The sequence below is a fragment of the Lampris incognitus genome, chromosome 10 (genome assembly GCF_029633865.1).
Source record: "Lampris incognitus isolate fLamInc1 chromosome 10, fLamInc1.hap2, whole genome shotgun sequence".
Lineage (NCBI taxonomy): Eukaryota > Metazoa > Chordata > Actinopteri > Lampriformes > Lampridae > Lampris > Lampris incognitus.
In genome coordinates this window covers 23,036,278-23,054,671 of record NC_079220.1, presented here as the reverse complement: position 1 = coordinate 23,054,671, position 18,394 = coordinate 23,036,278, and the positions used below count along the sequence as shown (strand labels likewise).

At 43.3% G+C, this 18,394-nt stretch overlaps 2 protein-coding genes across 3 annotated transcripts in view; one reads left to right on the top strand and one right to left on the bottom strand.

The window, feature by feature from the left end:
• Positions 1-3,971: 3,971 nt before the first annotated feature.
• On the top strand, positions 3,972-6,425 carry aanat2 (arylalkylamine N-acetyltransferase 2). The gene is made up of 3 exons (XM_056287945.1): positions 3,972-4,137; positions 4,866-5,020; positions 6,120-6,425. The coding sequence occupies exons 1-3, from the start codon at positions 3,972-3,974 to the stop codon at positions 6,423-6,425; spliced, it is 627 nt and encodes a 208-aa protein (XP_056143920.1).
• An 850-nt stretch (positions 6,426-7,275) lies between these two features.
• The window catches only part of rhbdf1a (rhomboid 5 homolog 1a (Drosophila)), a 47,515-nt gene continuing 36,396 nt past the window's right edge, over positions 7,276-18,394 (bottom strand). For both annotated transcript variants that reach the window (XM_056287593.1, XM_056287592.1), the window contains 8 exons: positions 18,090-18,251; positions 17,871-17,971; positions 17,475-17,538; positions 17,272-17,366; positions 17,105-17,180; positions 14,286-14,386; positions 11,555-11,708; positions 7,276-8,355 (listed from right to left, as the gene is read on the bottom strand). In XM_056287593.1, coding sequence (XP_056143568.1) covers positions 7,936-8,355; positions 11,555-11,708; positions 14,286-14,386; positions 17,105-17,180; positions 17,272-17,366; positions 17,475-17,538; positions 17,871-17,971; positions 18,090-18,251 — 1,173 coding nt within the window. In that variant the 3' untranslated portion in view covers positions 7,276-7,935. The remainder of the gene's footprint in view (positions 8,356-11,554; positions 11,709-14,285; positions 14,387-17,104; positions 17,181-17,271; positions 17,367-17,474; positions 17,539-17,870; positions 17,972-18,089; positions 18,252-18,394) is intronic.

Below are 18,394 nucleotides of genomic sequence, written 5' to 3'. Positions count from 1 at the left end.
GGACGTTTTTTCTGTTGATGGTAATAGAGAGAAAATTACAACTGAAAAACAGGTCAAGGGTTCTTTTGAAAAAGGATAATTTTGATGTAAAAAAAGATTAAATGACTTTTTTTTTAAAACGTCCCCCCATTGTACTTAGTTAATTACCCCACCCGCAGACACGGCCCGACGATCCCCGTGTTGGTAGGCAACGGAATAGATTGCCACGCCACCCGGGTGCCCAAAACATTAAATGACGTGGTCTTTGTTGACTCTTAGGACTTACATCTTGCTCTTGAGTATTAGTCACAATAGTCCAACCTCTCCCGAAGAAGCCTACTAATTGACCTGCTTATTTTTAAGCAATTTTTGACCAATTTCAAATCTACCTTTTTTATCTAAAATCTTAGAAAAGTCTATTGCTCTTCAACTAATCACAAACATAAATAGTTGTAGTATTTTTGAGTAATTTCAATCAGGATTCCGTACCCACCACAGCACAGAAACAGCTCTTATTAAAGTTACCAACGAGTTATTGCTCACCGCTGACCCTGGTGTTTGCTCAATTTTAATTCTAATTGACCTGAGTTCCGCTTTTGATAAGGCCAACCACGACATCCTTTTAAATCGCCTGGAAAACTATGTTGGCATTAAGGATACTGCTATTGCCTGGTTCCAAGCCTACCTGTCTGGCAGAGCCTCCTCTGCTTATAATGGGAGAATTCTCCTCATCCCCAGCCCCCCTCGCAGGTGGTGTCCCCCAGGAGTCAATTCTTGGTCCATTATTATTTTCCATTTACATGCTCTCCCTGGGCCAGATCATCCATCATCATAATAATGTTCACTGTTATGCAGACAACACCCAGCTTTATGTCCCACTTACTGGTAATGTCACACACGATCGTTCTCGTGTTATGGCTTGTCTCTCTGATATTAAGTGCTGGATGTCACCAGAGGTGAAAAACCCTGCTTCAGAAAGTAAAAGCCCTGCCACGTACTTGTTCCACCCATACACTACACCAGCTGAATTTAATTAGCACAAATCTTCAGCCAGGTAATCACCATGAAATCAACTTTTTACATAAATGGCTAGAACACATAGGCTTTTACTTTCTGAAGCCAGGGTGTCCACCTCTGGATGTCACAAAACTTCCTCTAGCTCAGTGAGTCCAAATCTGAGCTCCTTTTATTTGGCCCCCTAACTGGCGACCTGGAAAAGAGTTTAGGGAAGCTGTCCTCCAATGTTAAGCACTCTGCCTGCAATTCGGGTGTCTTTTTTTTTTTTACTCCAAGCTCTGTTTTGACCCTTAAATCACCAAGGTAGTACAGTCTTGGTTTCTCCAAATTAGGAACATCGCGAAAGTTAAACATTTTCTATCTCAAACAGACCTTGAAAAAGTCATCCATATTAATTTCATCACATCTGGATTATTGTAACTCACAGTATTCAGGGCTCAGTCAAAAGTCTATCTCCTGCCTCCAGCTCATCCAAAACTCAGCTGCCAGACTGTTAACAAATTTCAAGAGCCATGAACACATCGCTCCCATTCTTGCAATGCTTCACTGGCTACCTGTTAGGTATAGCATTGATTTTAAACTTTTACTGATTACTTTTAAAGCCCTACATGGCCTCACTCACTGATTTACTCACACCCCATGGGCCTCAGGCAGGTTCTTTTTAACTGTTCCCTCAGCCAGCCTCGTTACTTTTCTGTATGAGCCCCACAGCTGTGGAACTCCCTACCTGAGGACATTAGACTAGCAAACACACTGCCTTCTTTTGAATCACTTCATAAAACTTAATTTTACAGGAAGGCTTTTTTATAGTAAATCAATTGTTGCCCATTTTTTGTTTATTTTTCATATTGTTTATAGCTTATACTTTTTGTAATTTTACATTTTTAATCCTTTATATTTTGTATTTTTCTTTCATAATCTTATTTTAATTGTTTTTATCATAATTCTTGTTTTATCAGCTCTAATTCGCTTCATTTTAATTATGCTCTTGTGACTTTATCCTGACCATGTTTTATCTTGTTTTGTGGAGCGGATTTGGCATTATGTCTTATATTTTTAATATATTGTTTTATCTTGACTATGTGCATTATTTTATCCTGTTGTGTAAGGCACATTGTAACGCTGTTCAGAAAGGTGTGATATTATAATAAAGTTTATTTTATTATTATTATTATTATTATTATTATCATTATTGTTGTTGTTGTTGTTGTTATTATTATTATTATTATTGATGCTGTTTTTTAATGCTTTGATTTTCACAACTGACCCAAAGAGGGTCGACATTATTATGGTTGTGATGCCTTACTACACTAAATAAAATTCACCCTATGCTATATGGCAAAACATGAGGAAAATACCCTTCTAGAAACATCCTTCCATGAATAAACTAGCTGATTAAAGTGGAATCAGCTAACCAATATTGGGTTGTTTGTGGAACAAGACAGCATTAGCAAGTTTACATCAGGTCATCCAAAGTGAGTCCTTTCTCATTTAATTAGTCTTTGCTAAACCTCTTTGAGGCATGCAATCCGCCTGACAACATGCCACCCAAATCTCCATCAGCGGGTGAAGTTACCTTGAGCTCACATGCCCTTGGTCTCCTGAAAAACACGTGCGTCGACACGTCTCAGCCCATGACCCCATCACTCATCCTCACACCCAGGCATGTAGCGCACATCCTTATTTGTTCAGTGCATGTGCCAAAACACATGTGCATCGAGGACATGAAATCTTCGCCCCCATGTAAGAACAACAACAGTATTTTCTCTGTGGGTCTTCATTGATATATAAACCACTCTCTCAGAGGGAGATACATTGGATATCCACATGAAACATAATGATGCATAATGATGCTGTTGGACATGATGTTTCATAGATTGAAGAGTTTCCTCTGGGAACAGAATTTACAGATATTATTCTTAAGTGATGTGATGGATGTTGCATTGTTAACTTTTTCACTTCAGTATAAAGGTCATATTCTCAAAGAAAGTTAGGTTGCACGCACAGGTTGCAGACCTGCGACTTTGTCCTGATCGCGTTAACATCTATCCCACAAGAGAAAAGGTGAAATTGAACTTTTTGATTCTGAACAGGAGTAATCGTGCTTGTATTTCTGTATTGAAATTGGATTTGATGGTTCAGGTTGAATGAAGGCGTCCCGTTGTTCTGAAGAACTGCCCTTTAGGTTTGCTTTCTCTGAGATGGTGTTAGCTTGCTGTTCCTAGTGTGGAGTTAAGAGCTGTGTTAAATTGGGTTTCCTGTATGTCATTGTATTTGGAAATGTAAATGTAATAGGAACACAATATTATGAAAGGCATCACATAAGAACAGCACCTACACACACACACACACACACACACACACAGTCCAATTATACTTTTCAATCATTGATTGTATTATATCACTTTTGCCCAAAGCTTGTTGGGGTAGGATCGGGCCCTTGTTAACCCGAAAAGGACCGCGTTTGTGCAGAAACTGGGTTCTGTTCTATCCTATGATTAAACTGGGACTTACACAGCACTGTAGTACTGCAAACCACAAAGATGATGATGCGTCTGAATTGTACGCACATGAGCAATGCACTCGCAGCAACATCCCCTTGATTTAGCACAGAGGGATTTGAAGAATCTCGAGACACGTGCACAGAAACTGATCCTTCTTTCTGTGCACGATCCCATGGACCACTTCATGAGATCAGAGAGAGAGGGGGGAGGGGGTAAAAGACTGTAAGAGCCAAGGAGAGGTGCAGGGAAGACAAGAGGGTCAGCATCTTTCCTACTGAAGTGAGTGAGATTACAGTCAAGGGTTTGGGATAAACAGAGAGACCACAGTAACCTTAGCTTTGCTTGAAAGGCTTTGGCTTCAGAGAGGGATCCTGTGCTGCCAGCCCATCGAGCCATTGTGAGCAAGTCAGACAGAACATTGATACAACAGAAGACCCAGACAGGAAGGCGGTACCGGAGTTAACAGCCACCATGATGCACCAGGTCAGCAGCTCACCCTTCTTAAAGCCCTTTTTCCTGAAGACGCCCGTCAGGGTGGTCAGCCCCCGGCCGCAGAGGCGACACACGCTCCCCGCCAGCGAGTTCCGGAACCTCAACCCACAGGACGCCATCAGTGTGTTTGAGATCGAGCGGGAAGGTATGTCTCATCACTGCTGGTGACCAAGATAACACTATTGTGACTTACTGGGATGGTCAGTGTACCTACCACTTGAGTGATCCATGGATCTGTGGCACGTTATGATGTTAGTTTAAGATCACCCAAGTCCAGACCAAGTCTTTAAGGTAGTGAGTCCAGCTGAAGACTCATGGTGACATCATGACTCAAACTGTCTATTGCTCTGAAAGTCACAATTTCACTACACTGCAATATTTATTGAGGCTTTGTTTTTTTTTCCTCTGTCAAAGAAGGAACATGTCAGAGTCCAACTTTCCAATGTTTCAAAGAATTAATAGTAACAAAACAAGAAACATGTTAGATTACATTGCACTTTATTGATCTCTTCAGATGAATTTTGATATTAATTTCAAAAATTAAAAAATAAAGTAAATTAAAGTCTTGTTCTTAACTAGTCTTGAGTCCGGACTGGCTGAGACGAAGTTGAGACCAAATCCATACTCAAGCACCACAAACAAGCCTATTCCCTAGTCTAACTGTGGGTACAACCTTTTCAAACACTGAAATAGATGAACACGTTCCACTTAATGGATGCATTACTCGTAGCAATTACAGACTATCATCAGGATGATCAGGTTTACTGAATAGATGTGAATTTGTGCGTCCTTAACTCTTCAGCAAACATTCACATGATTTCTGTGAGGATGCAATTTAAACCTGTAACATGTTCCTTCCTTTCCTCCCGCCAGCATTCGTCTCCGTTTCTGGAGAGTGTCCTCTCACGCTGGAGGAGGTGCTCAGCTTCCTCGGCCAGTGTCCTGAGCTCTCTCTTGGCTGGTTTGAGGAAGGACAGCTGGTGGCCTTCATCATTGGCTCCGGCTGGGGCAAAGAGAGGCTCGCACAAGTAAGTGAGCCCACTTTAAGGGGAAGATCCGGGAAACGGGGCAAAAAAATGTTCAGATGACAACTTAAAATTCATGGATCATTTATTTTAGTGATACCACAGTCGCTTCTGGAAAACCATTATCACAAAGAGTGTAGCGAATGAACCATCCTCAGTAGTAAGTCTGATTTGGAAAATTTGGGGTGGATTGGGGAGGGGTGTCTTTAAAAATATTAATCACCAAATTGTTTTTGCAAAACTTTGCTGTGTGAGCATTTCTTTATTGTTTTCAATAGCAATAAATGATGTTGAACATACACTTTTGAGTAATGGGGGTGATTCATCACTCATTCACTGTGAAGACCCTGCTGTGCTATCTCCTACCATCTCCATTCAAACGTGGCAACAGCAAAGGGACATAAGAGAAGAATTTATCTGTTCTTATAAATTTACTGCTGTTTATTTATTTTAGATGATATTTACCATGCTGATGCATCTATGTATTACAGGCTGTTTTATTGCTGCGTGGTCTCTGCATTTAACTCATCCATTTCTTATTTGCTAAGAAATTATCATGCTCTATTCTGTTTGGCGTGGTGTATCACAGGTGACGTTTGTTCTGATATTAATCTCTGAGACACAAATCTGCTAATATACCACCAGTATGTACATGCTTGCATCAAGGAAGTTTTATTAGAAATGACTCATTGTAAATCCTCTCTGAGACCCTCCCAGCACAAAAAGTAACTTAACCCAGAAGCTGTGGTCTACTAAGCTTATGGTAGGACAGCATGGTGACTCTAGTGCTTAACACCGTCGCCTCACAGCAAGAGGGTCCTGAGTTTGATCCCAGCCCTTCAGTATGGAGATGACATGTTCTTCCTTGTTTGGGCTTTCCACCCACAGTTCAAAGATGTGCATGTTAAGTGACTTGGAGCCTCTAAATTAGGATTAGGCTCAGAGGTGGGTTTTGTGAATGGGGGACTGGCTGACCTGTTTAGAGTGTCCCCCGTGATCCTGAATCCCCGAAATAAACTGGTGTAGATGATAAATGAATAAATGAAGGTTATGACAGATGGCATGAATGTTCCTTTGTAACACACTTCCACCTTTCACCTAGGATGCCATGACCCAGCACGTTCCGGACACCCCCACGGTGCACATCCATGTGCTGTCAGTGCACCGTCACTGCCGCCAGCAAGGCAAGGGCTCCATCCTCCTGTGGCGCTACTTACAGTACCTGCGCTGTGTACCAGGGCTCCGCCGTGCCCTGCTCATCTGCGAGGACTTCCTGGTGCCCTTTTATCTCAAGGCCGGCTTCAAGGAGAAGGGGCCCTCGGCCATCTCCGTGCCCAACATGGCCTTCCGAGAGATGGAGTACTTGTTGGGTGGGCAGGCCTACGCACGGCGGAACAGCGGCTGCTAGTCTCCAAATCCCACTCCCTCCCTCCTCCCACCGTCCCCCTCCTACTCACATCGATGTAACACAGACTCAGGGCAGCGATGACGACCATGCCACAAACCAGATGGATGGAAAGGGAAGGACAGGACAGGACAGGACGAAAAGCCCGTACGCACCGGCGGCCTAGCAGGGAACGCCTGCTGTGGTTTCAGAAACAAGGGTGTCTAACTGGAGTCCTTTAAAGTCAGTACCTCACCCGGCCAAACAAGGAGTCTGGACTGCATGATCACAAGGGGGCCAATGGGTTCACCTCATCGGGTAGAAAGCAAACCACGCGCTTCCTGTTTTACTCGACTGTTTTGCATGTATCAGCCAATTTGCGGAATTCTTTGATGTAAAGCAAATATTTCTTCTGTTATATTTAGCTTAAGTGACTTAAGAGTTATTCCAAGTGATATTTACTGAAAAAATTTTTTTTTGTTTAATGATTTGTGATGAAATGGTGATAATCGGTCAAAAAAAGAAGAGAATTGTACTCGCGCTCCAGTTATGATGGAAAATACTGTTCTATTTTTGTAAAACACATAAATCTAAAGGTGTGATGAACTGGTTGGCTTTGGTTCTTGTTTTTATACCACGTGAGATTTTATATCACGTCTGTGACTAAATCGTTTGGGGACCCACTGACCATTTTAGTAGAAAAATTGCATAAACTGTCCATGCATTTGAAAATCCGAGAAGTCAACACATGAAAACTTCAAATACAGACTGTTCAGTTGAGGTAATAAGCAAAAACAAACCCAACAAGTCACTGTGGTGTACTTCTAACAAGTATTTGAAGGTAATTGAGAAAAGACAAATTTTCATGCTGAACTGTAGTTTTTTTTTTTTACTCTTATATTCAGTTACATGTGAGTAGACAGGTAGCTAAAACACTACCACGTTTAAAACAATCATCACTTCTTGAGAAGCAATAAACAATAAAAGAAAAACATTCGAGTGCTCAGCATAATGTAACAAAAAATATGGCAGTAGTTGGTACATTTATTAACAAGGCACCAAAGGTATTAATATTTGATTTCTTTGTCCCTGGTTCTTAAGAAGGTTGCCTGAATAGTAATAAAACCTACTTTATAGACTGTGAACGTTAACAAAAGGAGATATTTTATCACTCTGTACCAGCGCTGGCTTCTCACTTCCCTGCCCTGATCACAATGGCAGCTGAGAGCTGTAATGAGGTTTAGCATCACCATACCTTTGTTTGTCTTGCTGGTCAGCGGAAGAGTGACAATGATTGGCCGGTGAAAAGGAAGGTCATTACACAAAGTGTTTATGGTGGGAAAAGTGGCATGTCTATCTATATTGACAGAGTAAAAAAATCACAAGCATAATTGTTCGAATTCACAGAGAAGGGAGCGTACACCCTCCGCCCAGACAAGGGCAGAATAGAGATAACGGATCGGCTGGTATCATCTGTCTGTCTTCATCTCTTTGGCCCTGACGCCCCTCCCATTGTGCTCAGACTTGGCGGGCTTCAGTGGAGGTGAGCATTGAGGTCATATTTCTCGCAGAATTTGTCCGTAAAGGGGATGCAGGTGAGCAACTCGCACCATTCACACTTGATGGGGTAGACGTAGAAGAGCACCACGAGGCCGGCGAAGAGCCCCACAAACACCAGCAGGAAGACAATGATCTGACAGCGCTTGCGGTACATGTCCATGCGACCGAAGCTGATGTAGGGCAAGAAAGCGAAAGACAGGAAGAAGCCGGAGATGAAACCGCAGATGTGGGCAAAGTTGTCGATCCAGGGCAGCAGGCCAAAGGCAAAGAGGAAGAGCACCACACAAAGCAGCTTGATGAAAGCCCTCCAGGGCTGGGCCAGAATCTGCCAGCTCTGGATCAGCTCCACAAAGAGGCAGGCCAGGATCCCAAACTGAGAGCCGGCTGGACCCACCTTAGAGGAGGAGCAGAGAGAGACTTGTGAGCCAAATGTTGAATGGTTATCAACCGAAATAAAAAGGCACGTTGTATAGGGAGGGCAAAGTGAAAAATATGCATCAAAAATAGTTGGACACTGCACAAAGATATTCAGAATCAATAAAGGTTGACACAAATCCTATATATGTGGCATTGGTGTCTAAATATGCTATGAGGAGTATTGTCTTTATGCATACTCAATAATCCAGGTGAGGAGATCCCAGAATCAGTTCTAGTAGACACAATGTTTATTGAGAGAAACGTTTCATCACTCATCTAATGCCCCTTTTCCACTGCATGGTACTGGCTCATCTTCACTCTACTCTATTTGACTCTACTCGCTTTACTTTTTGGGATTTGGTTTTCCACAGCAGATAGTATCCCCACACGGTGAAGCCCCGCTGGTCATTTGACTAGTTTTTCCTCCCTCGTCTACCAGCGCCCCACACGAGTGTTTTATTTTCAAAAAAATCAACAAGACCAACTCTAAATATGTGCTTCACGTGAACAATATTAGTATAACTAGGATTCGCAGACAACAAATACTTTTTTACACAGATAGATTATCAACTATAATGCAAGTTTCATAAGACTCACTTTGGCACACTTGGAACCTCGATGGAGGTGGTACCAAAACAAGTACCTGGTGCCAGGTACAATCCCTAAGTTTTGCCCAATGGAAAACCAAAAAAAGCGAGTTGAGTGAGTTGAGTCGAGCCGGTACCATGCAGTGGAAAAAGAGCATATACAGTGCATCCGGAAAGTATTCACACACCTTCACCTTCCTCACATTTTGTTATGTTACAGCCTTATTCCAAAATGGATTAAATTCCTTTTTTTCCTCATCAATCTACACACAATACCCCATAATGACAAAGTGAAAAAGGTTTAGTAGAAATTTTTGCAAATTTATTCAAAATAAAAAACTGAAATATTGCATGTACATAAGTATTCACACCCTTTGCTATGACACTCAACATTGAGCTCAGGTTCATCCTGTTTCCACTGATCATCCTCGAGATGTTTCTACATCTTGATTGGAGTCCACCTGTAGTAAATTCAATTGATTGGACATGATTTGGAAAGGCACACACCTGTCTATATAAGGTCCCACTGTTGACAGTGCATGTCAGAGCAGAAACCAAGCCATGAAGTCAAAGAAATTGTCTGTGGACCGCCGAGACAGGATTGTATTGAGGCACAGATCTGGGGAAGGGACAAAAAAAATTCTACAGCTTTGAAGGTCCAGAAGAGCACAGTGGTCTCCATCATTCGTAAATGGAAGAAGTTTGGATCCACCAGGACTCTTCCTAGAGCTGGCCGCCCAGCCAAACTGAGCAATCGGGGGAGAAGAGCCTTGGTCAGGGAGGTGACCAAGAACCTGATGGTCACTCTGACAGAGCTCCAGCGTTCCTCTGTGGAGATGGGAGAACCTTGCAGAAGGACAACCATCTCTGCAGCACTCCACCAATCAGGCCTTTATGGTAGAGTGGCCAGATGGAAGCCTTTGCTCAGTAAAAGGCACATGACAGCCCACTTGGAGTTTGCCAGAAAGCACCTAAAGGACTCTCAGACCATGAGAAACAAGATTCTCTGGTCTGATGAAACCAAGATTGAACTCTTTGGCCTGAATGCCAAACGTCACGTCTGGAGGAAACCAGGCACCTCTCATCACCTTGCTAATACCATCCCTACAGTGAAGTATGGTGGTGGCAGCATCACGCTGTGGGGATGTTTTTCAGCGGCAGGAACTGGGAGACTAGTCAGGATCGAGGGGAAGATGAATGGAGCAAAGTACAGAGAGATCCTTGATGAAAACCTGCTCCAGAGCACTCAGGACCTCAGACTGGGACGAAGGTTTACCGTTCAACATGACAACGAACCTAAGCACACAGCCAAGACAACGAAGGAATGGCTTCAGGACAAGTCTGTGAATGTCCTTGAGTGGCCCAGCCAGAGCCCAGACTTGAACCCCATTGAACATCTCTGGAAAGACCTGAAAATAGCTGTGCGGCGACGCTCCCCATCTAACCTTACAGAGCTCGAGAGGATCTGCAGAGAAGAATGGGAGAAATACCCCAAATATAGGTGTGCCAAGCTTGTAGCTTCATACCCAAGAAGACTTGAGGCCGTAATCGCTGCCAAGGGTGCCTCAACCAAGTACTGAGTAAAGGGTGTGAATACTTATGTGCATGCAATATTTCCGTTTTTTATTTTTAATAAATTTGCAAAAATTTCTACAAAACCCTTTTCACTTTGTCCTTATGGGGTATTGTGTGTAGATTGATCAGAAAAAAAAGGAATTTAATCCATTTTGGAATAAGGCTGTAACATAACAAAATGTCCGGAAAGTGAAGGGGTGTGAATACTTTCCGGATGCACTGTATGTGACCTCTTCAGTCTCAACTGACTGCAGGTATCCCCACCCTTATAAACAATACAGTGGCATAACGACTGAAACCAACGATCAGTTTCATATGCAAATATGGGCGTGACTATTAACTAGAGTTTCAATGGCCATGTGTACTATTCACAGAGGATTAGAGAATAGCTGCAATCACAATCAGCATTGTAAGATGGCGACAGATGTACTCTTAGCCCCCCCCCCCCCGCTGCGTTCGGCAAGTGACATGAAAACCTATCAGTAGCCATGTTTCCATTAACTGTCGAGTGAATTTTAAGCAGACTTTGAAATGCAAAAAAGAAAAAAGCGAGTTAGGTGCGTGTCCATCAACTGGTTTGGCGTGAATAAACTAGGCTATGTAAAGTGTAGTTTCATCAGAAGTTGGCGGTAGAGGTTGCGAACCGGTAACAAAACCAGTCACCTTGGTCATCTACGAGAGAAAATGGAGAGAGGTCTTCAAGAATGTGTTTCTATGGGAACGCTGCAATTGTTCTTTCATGTCAGCGATTACTGGCCATGTTTCATGTTGCCCGGAGATAAAGACAAAGAAATTTGCGTTATGGGAATATCCGGGAAGACGCCAACTGCGGAAACAGCTGATCAGTCATGTGAGTTAAATGTTTGCTACATCAGAACTTATTCGGCATAAAAATACATTATGGAAACACAGCTATTGAGCCACAGATACTAGGTAGGTAGACAACATGAATGAACGTTCGTTGTTGTTGCCAGACCTCACGTCTGGTGTTAGACTGTTAGGACCAGTGATCACCTCTGCTCTGTAAGGGAGGAAGATGGCTGAAGCCAGGTTGCCCGTGATGCCGCTGAGGATGTAAATGATTGAGATGCGCAGCCAACCTGCCAGCTTCTCCAGGTCCCTCAGTATGGTCATCTGGAACGCCACTGACACTATGCAGTGAAGGATTCTGGGATGGCATGGACAGAAGCGTGCATGTAATTAGTACAGTAATCTCATCATTGTGGCACCATTTTTTTACACTTTGTAATACTATGGATAATTGGTATTATCATTATCACCGGTCTTTCTTATTGTGCATTGCAAAATCCTCCACCATTATTTTGCAAAATGACTTAAAGTTTGGAAACACCTTTGCTTGAGAGATTGTAATTAACCCAAGGTTACGTTGTAATTTAATACAGCAGGCAACAGCAGGTGGCTGGATAGTGGAACCAGCTCTTTCAAGGTTTTGCTGATTATTTATTAGCAATTTGGGTGTCTGTATCTGTGCATTAATTCATTCGACCCACTTTACAACGTTTATCAGTCAAGCAATAATGCATACCTTTATTTTATCATCACATATTAGAAATGATGGTGTTGAGTTAAAGGAAAACATTGGAATTGTTTAACCAAAGCCCTATTTTTGTATTGTTAGGAATCAAAACAAGTGATAAGTAGCAGAATCTTTTAAATTGATGTCCGGGTAACGAAGCGGTCTATTCCGTAGCATACATACATGGGGATCGCTGGTTCGAATCCCCCTCCAGCTTGGTCAGGTGTCCCTACAGACACAATTGGTCGTGTCTGTGGGTGGGAAGCTGGATATGGGTATGTGTCCTGGTTGCTGCACTAGTGCCTCCTCTGGCCGGCCAGGGGAACTGGGGGGAATAGCGCGGTCCGCCTATGCGCTACGTCCCCCTGGTGAAACGCTTCACTGTCGGGTGAAAAAAAGCAGCTAGCGACACCACGTGTATCGGAGGAGACATGTGGTAGTCTGCAGCTCTCCCCGGATTGGCAGAGGGGGTGAAGCAGCGACCGGGACGGCTCAGAAGAGTGGAGTAATTGGCCAGATACAGTTGGGGAGAAAAAGGGGGAAATACACAAATAAATAAATTGATTCAGTATTGAGCAGGCTAGCGTCAGCTGACTGCTGCATACTAAGCTGCAATGTAATCCTTCATCAGGTAGCATCCACTAAAAGAGCTTTTTTTGTACTCTAACAGGCTAAGAATGTTTTGAGAAGTGTCTGAAAGACACCTTCTATTATAAAAAGACAACCTCAGTCCAGTCAGTCAGGGCAGTGATAGACCTTCTTTGCATTTTCTAACATTTTCATTTTTGTCTTCCTGCAAAAACTGACTCACAAAATTACAGAGTGAAACTTCTGCTCTGGGTTGACATCTGGACTGATATATATATATATATATATATATATATATATATATATATATATATATATATATATATATATATATATATATATATATATATATATATATAATATTCCATGAGTGATATCTTGGCTAGGGCTCTTTAGACTCATATCATTTTAAGCCTGTTAGTGCCAAAAAAAGAGCTCTTTTAGTGGGCATTATTTGGGGAGCACTACTGCCCCTTAAGGATTACATTGCAGCTTGGTGTGCAGCTGTTGACTGACGCGAGCTTGCTCAATACTGGATAAATTCAAGATTCTGCTACCCATCGCTCAATTCAACTCCTAATGATAGTAAAAAAGGGCTTAGATTAAAAAAAAATGCTGGAGTGTCCCTTTAATTTCACCAACGTTATATTGTACACCGCTGGAAATACTGCTTTCCACAACAAACTGTATGCGCGTCTAGAAGATAATCTACCTGTCTCTGAGAGTCAAACAGCTGAACAGCTAACCAGGGATAACGCTATCCATGAATAAAGATACTCCCTAGCTCTTTGAAGGCTGCAGGGTACATGCAAAGAGGGCACTTTCTTTAATTACTCAGAGGCCAGATAAGTGAAGGGAAGATGAAGTGCTTTTCCTCTTAGTGGTGAGGTTAGCGCTGTGTGCCCTTAGAAACTGACAAGAGCAATCTGCACTTATAAATGGACTGGTAGTCAAATAATCGTGATTGATTGTGAGCGAGTGCTACTTAACGCTACTTTACTTAACTGACATAATTCTGACATATTACATACTGAAAAACAAATTAAATTATTCATCTTCGTGAAATGGTAAAGCTAATCCCCCCCCCCCATTTTTTCTCCCCACTTGTATCTGGCCAGTTACCCCACTCTTCCAAGCCGTCCCGGTCGCTGCTCCACTCCCTCTGCCAAATTAAATTATTCATCTTCGTGAAATGGTAAAGCTAATCCCCCCCCCCCATTTTTTCTCCCCACTTGTATCTGGCCAGTTACCCCACTCTTCCAAGCCGTCCCGGTAGCTGCTCCACTTCCTCTGCCAATCTGGGGAGGGCTGCAGACTACCACATGCATCCTCCGATACAGGTGGAGTCGCCAGCTGCTTCTTTTCACCTGACAGTGAGGAGTTTCACCAGGGGGACATCTTATTTCACCTGTATATAGTCAGTCCTTGTGTATATATCTGAAGATTGTTGTGTTGTTATTCTGTGTTAAGTATACTGAGAGCGCCACGGAACCGGAGTCAAATTCCATCTATGTGGAAACCTATACATGGCCAATAAACATGATTCTTTTTCTGAATTCTGTAGTTTCAGCAAAGTGATGAAGACAAAGCCCTTGCAAGAAAAGGCAGCTGCTAACTTACCCAGCATGCAGGAATAGAGAGAGCCAGAGACGATAAAACTGGTCTGGGATCTCAGGGTTGAGGAAAGGCAGCAGGCCACAAACATCATCCATACAGTGCACCTTTATACGTGGGGGGGGGGGGGCATAGAGAGCACAGTGCAATTAAGTTCTGCCATCTGACACGTGAAAGAAAAATTAAAGTTTGAACAAAATTAATGAAAACTTAATTAGATATAGCCTAAGTCAGATATACTGAAATACATCCAAAGCTGGTAACTACACACTACTGATCTAGCTATTGTGAAGGTCTCCATTTTTACTGCATACCAAGCATGCAACATTACTCTACTGCTGCTACTACTACTACTACTACTACTACTACTACTACTACTACTACTACTACTACTACTACTACTACTACTACTACTACACTGTTGCACCCTTGAAAAGAATCATTTGGAAAGTCCTTGTTTTTTTTTGTTTTTTTTTTTATCTGTGATGAGTACTCTGTAGGTACAAGAAATAGTCTGACAATCAGTCATTCAAAGAAACTCATGATTTATATTACAATATGCTTGACCAGACAAGGACTAGACCACAGTGGCCACTACAGTATTAATGGAAAACAGATCCACAACACTGCAGTAACTTCCACTATAGTGGAACAGAGGTCAAACATAATAAACAGCGAATACAAAACGAACTGAAACGCTTGAGTGGGATACGTTCAACAAGGTTTGAGAGAAAATGTGTGGAAAATGTGTGTTTGTAATGTTCGCTGTCTAGATATGCAAGATTGAATTTATCAGGAGAGCAAGTAACGGTCTATTTTATTCTATTCTGTTTCGCTTTGTTCTGTTCTGTAGTGCAAGTGTAGTTTGCTGAGAAGGAATAATATTCACTGATATATATATACATATATTTTAGATCACCCCCCCCCCCCTTTTTCTCCCCAATTGCGTTTGGCCAATTACCCTACTCTCCGAGCCGTCCTGGTCACTGCTCCACCCCCTCTGCCAATCCGGGGAGGGCTGCAGACTACCACATGCCTCCTCTGATACATGTGGAGTCGCCAGCCACTTCTTTTGACCTGACAGTGAGGAGTTTCGCCAGGGGGACATAGCGTGTGGGAGGATCACGCTATTCCCCCCAGTTCCCCCTCCACCTGAACAGGCGCCCCGACTGACCAGAGGAGGCGCTAGTACAGCGACCAGGACACATACCCACATCCAGCTTCCCACTCGCTGACATGGCCAATTGTGTCTGTAGGGACGCCCGACCAAGCCGGCAGTAACACGGGGATTCGAACTGGCAATCCCCATGTTGGTAGGCAACGGAATAGACCACCACATTACCACGCCCCCCAGCTGATAAGATTTTTGTCTCATATCTGCACTCCAGAACGTGCATCTCTTTAAACTCACCTAAAAGGATACCTCTTAAACATGAACTAGTCTCATCCACCAGTCTCCCCCTGCCCCAGCCCGGGTCTAAGTCAGGCCAGGAATGTGACTATAATTCACATTGGTCTGCTGAATGCACCCTAATGCCTTGAGGGACATCATAGCTGGATAATGGGTACATACACTCACCAGCCACTTTATTAGGCACACCTGTCCAACTGCTCGTTAACGCAAATTTCTAATCAGCCAATCACATGGCAGCAACTCAATGCATTTAGGCATGTAGACATGGTCAAGACGATCTGCTGCAGTTCAAACCGAGCATCAGAATGGGGAAGAAAGGTGATTTAAGTGACTTTGAACATGGCATGGTTGTTGGTGCCAGACGGGCTGGTCTGAGTATTTCAGAAACTGCTGATCTACTGGGATTTTCACGCACAATCATCTCTAGGGTTTACAGAGAATGGTCCGAAAAAGAGAAAATATCCAGTGAGCGGCAGTTCTGTGGGCGAAAATGCCTTGTTGATGCCAGATGTCAGAGGAGAATGGCTGGACTGGTTCGAGCTGATAGAAAGGCAACAGTAACTCAAATAACCACTCATTACAACCGAGGTATGCAGAAGAGCATCTCTGAACGCACAACACGTCGAACCTTGAGGCAGATGGGCTACAGCAGCAGAAGACCACACCGGGTGCCACTCCTGTCAGCTAAGAACAGGAAACTGAGGCTACAATTCGCACAGGCTCACCAAAATTGGACAATAGAAGATTGGAAAAACGTTGCCTGGTCCGATGAGTCTCGATTTCTGCTGCGACATTCGGATGGTAGGGTCAGAATTTGGCGTCAACAACATGAAAGCATGGATCCATCCTGCCTTGTATCAACGGTTCAGGCTGGTGGTGGTGGTGTAATGGTGTGGGGGATATTTTCTTGGCACACTTTGGGCCCCTTAGTACCAATTGAGCATCGTGTCAACACCACAGCCTACCTGAGTATTGTTGCTGACCATGTCTATCCCTTTATGACCACAGTGTTCCCATCTTCTGATGGCTACTTCCAGCAGGATAACGCGCCATGTCATAAAGCTCGAATAATCTCAGACTGGTTTCTTGAACATGACAATGAGTTCACTGTACTCAAATGGCCTCCAGTCACCAGATCTCAATCCAATAGAGCACCTTTGGGATGTGGTGGACCGGGAGATTCGCATCATGGATGTGCAGCCGACAAATCTGCAGCAACTGCGTGATGCTATCATGTCAATATGGACCAAACTCTCTGAAGAATGTTTCCAGTACCTTGTTGAATCTATGCCACGAAGGATTAAGGCAGTTCTGAAGGCAAAAGGGGGTCCAACCCGGTACTAGCAAGGTGTACCTAATAAAGTGGCCAGTGAGTGTATAGCCCATGTATGTGAAAGGGAGATGTGCTTACTTGAGAGCAGAGAGTAGCCTCCTCATGAAAGTAGCCATTCATGAAGTCACAATACTCCCGGGATGTAATTTCACACCTTTGGAGAATATGGCAGGAGGTTAATGAGAACAAATAACCATCTTCTATTACTACACCTGTTCTTAGTGAGCACACAGTTTCCTCCTTACCTCCCTTTGGTTCCAATGCAGCAGGGCCGGCCTGTGATGGTACAGTCTATATGAGGCAGGTTGGTATGGTTCCCTGTGTTGTACCTGGTGCATATCTATGAGGCCAGAAAAGAGGAACGATGTTAAAACACACACACACACACACACACCTCCACCCGCTGTTGTGATTTCATCAATCCAAATGAGTGTTTCGCTGTACTCACTGGCCACTTGGTGATGTCATCGGGCCATTCATGTGGAGAAACCGAGGCCGGTTCTAGGCATATCCTTTAAAAAAAAAAAAAAACAACATAAAAACAACATACACATATTTTAATTGTCAAATGATATCAGTTTGTGCTTTAGCTAAACTATGTAGAGTTAGATTCCCCAGGTGACGGGTTTGTGATGCAGGGTGGGGTCTCTGCTGTTGCTTATGTGAATGTCATGGAGTCTGCCAGGAAGGTGTACTTGGGTTCGCCTGTTTATTTTTGTTCCTGCCTTCTGTTCTGCATTTGAGAACAGTGTGGTGTTTTTGAAGTGTCCTTGTGTTTTCAGGTTCTCTCTGCCATGTGTAACATGCACTGGCTATCGAAAAAGAGTCTATTAATGTGCCCTACCTGGGATCCTGATGGCACACGGAACCAAACTGTCTGTTTTTGCCATTTAGCTGAGGAGCGCTCGGGTGCCAGGGCCACTTCACCCACACAGCTAGAGTGCTCTGAGATACAACCACACGGAGGTAAGAATGAGAAGTAGCCGCAGCTCAGACGACTGGTTAAACAAAACCAGGCTAGTTGAGGAAAACTGGACAGAGAATGAAGTTGTTGTTTACAAACCGAGCACTCCTCCTCGGAGGTTTGGACACAGCCGGAGCGATCGTTCCTCACGCAACAGGCGGAGTTGCGTTCAATGGCTCTCTTATCCCTGATCAGATCGTGCACTTGCTGATCCTGTCGCATGCAGGGAGAGTATTTGGCCCCCAAGTGGATCAGAGCCTCCTAACATACACAAGATTATGACAGTGAGGGGAAAGGCTCAAAAACTATCCATCCATCCATCTATCTATCTATCTATCTATCTATCTATCTATCTATCTATCTATCTATCTATCTATCTATCTATCTATCTATCTATCTATCTA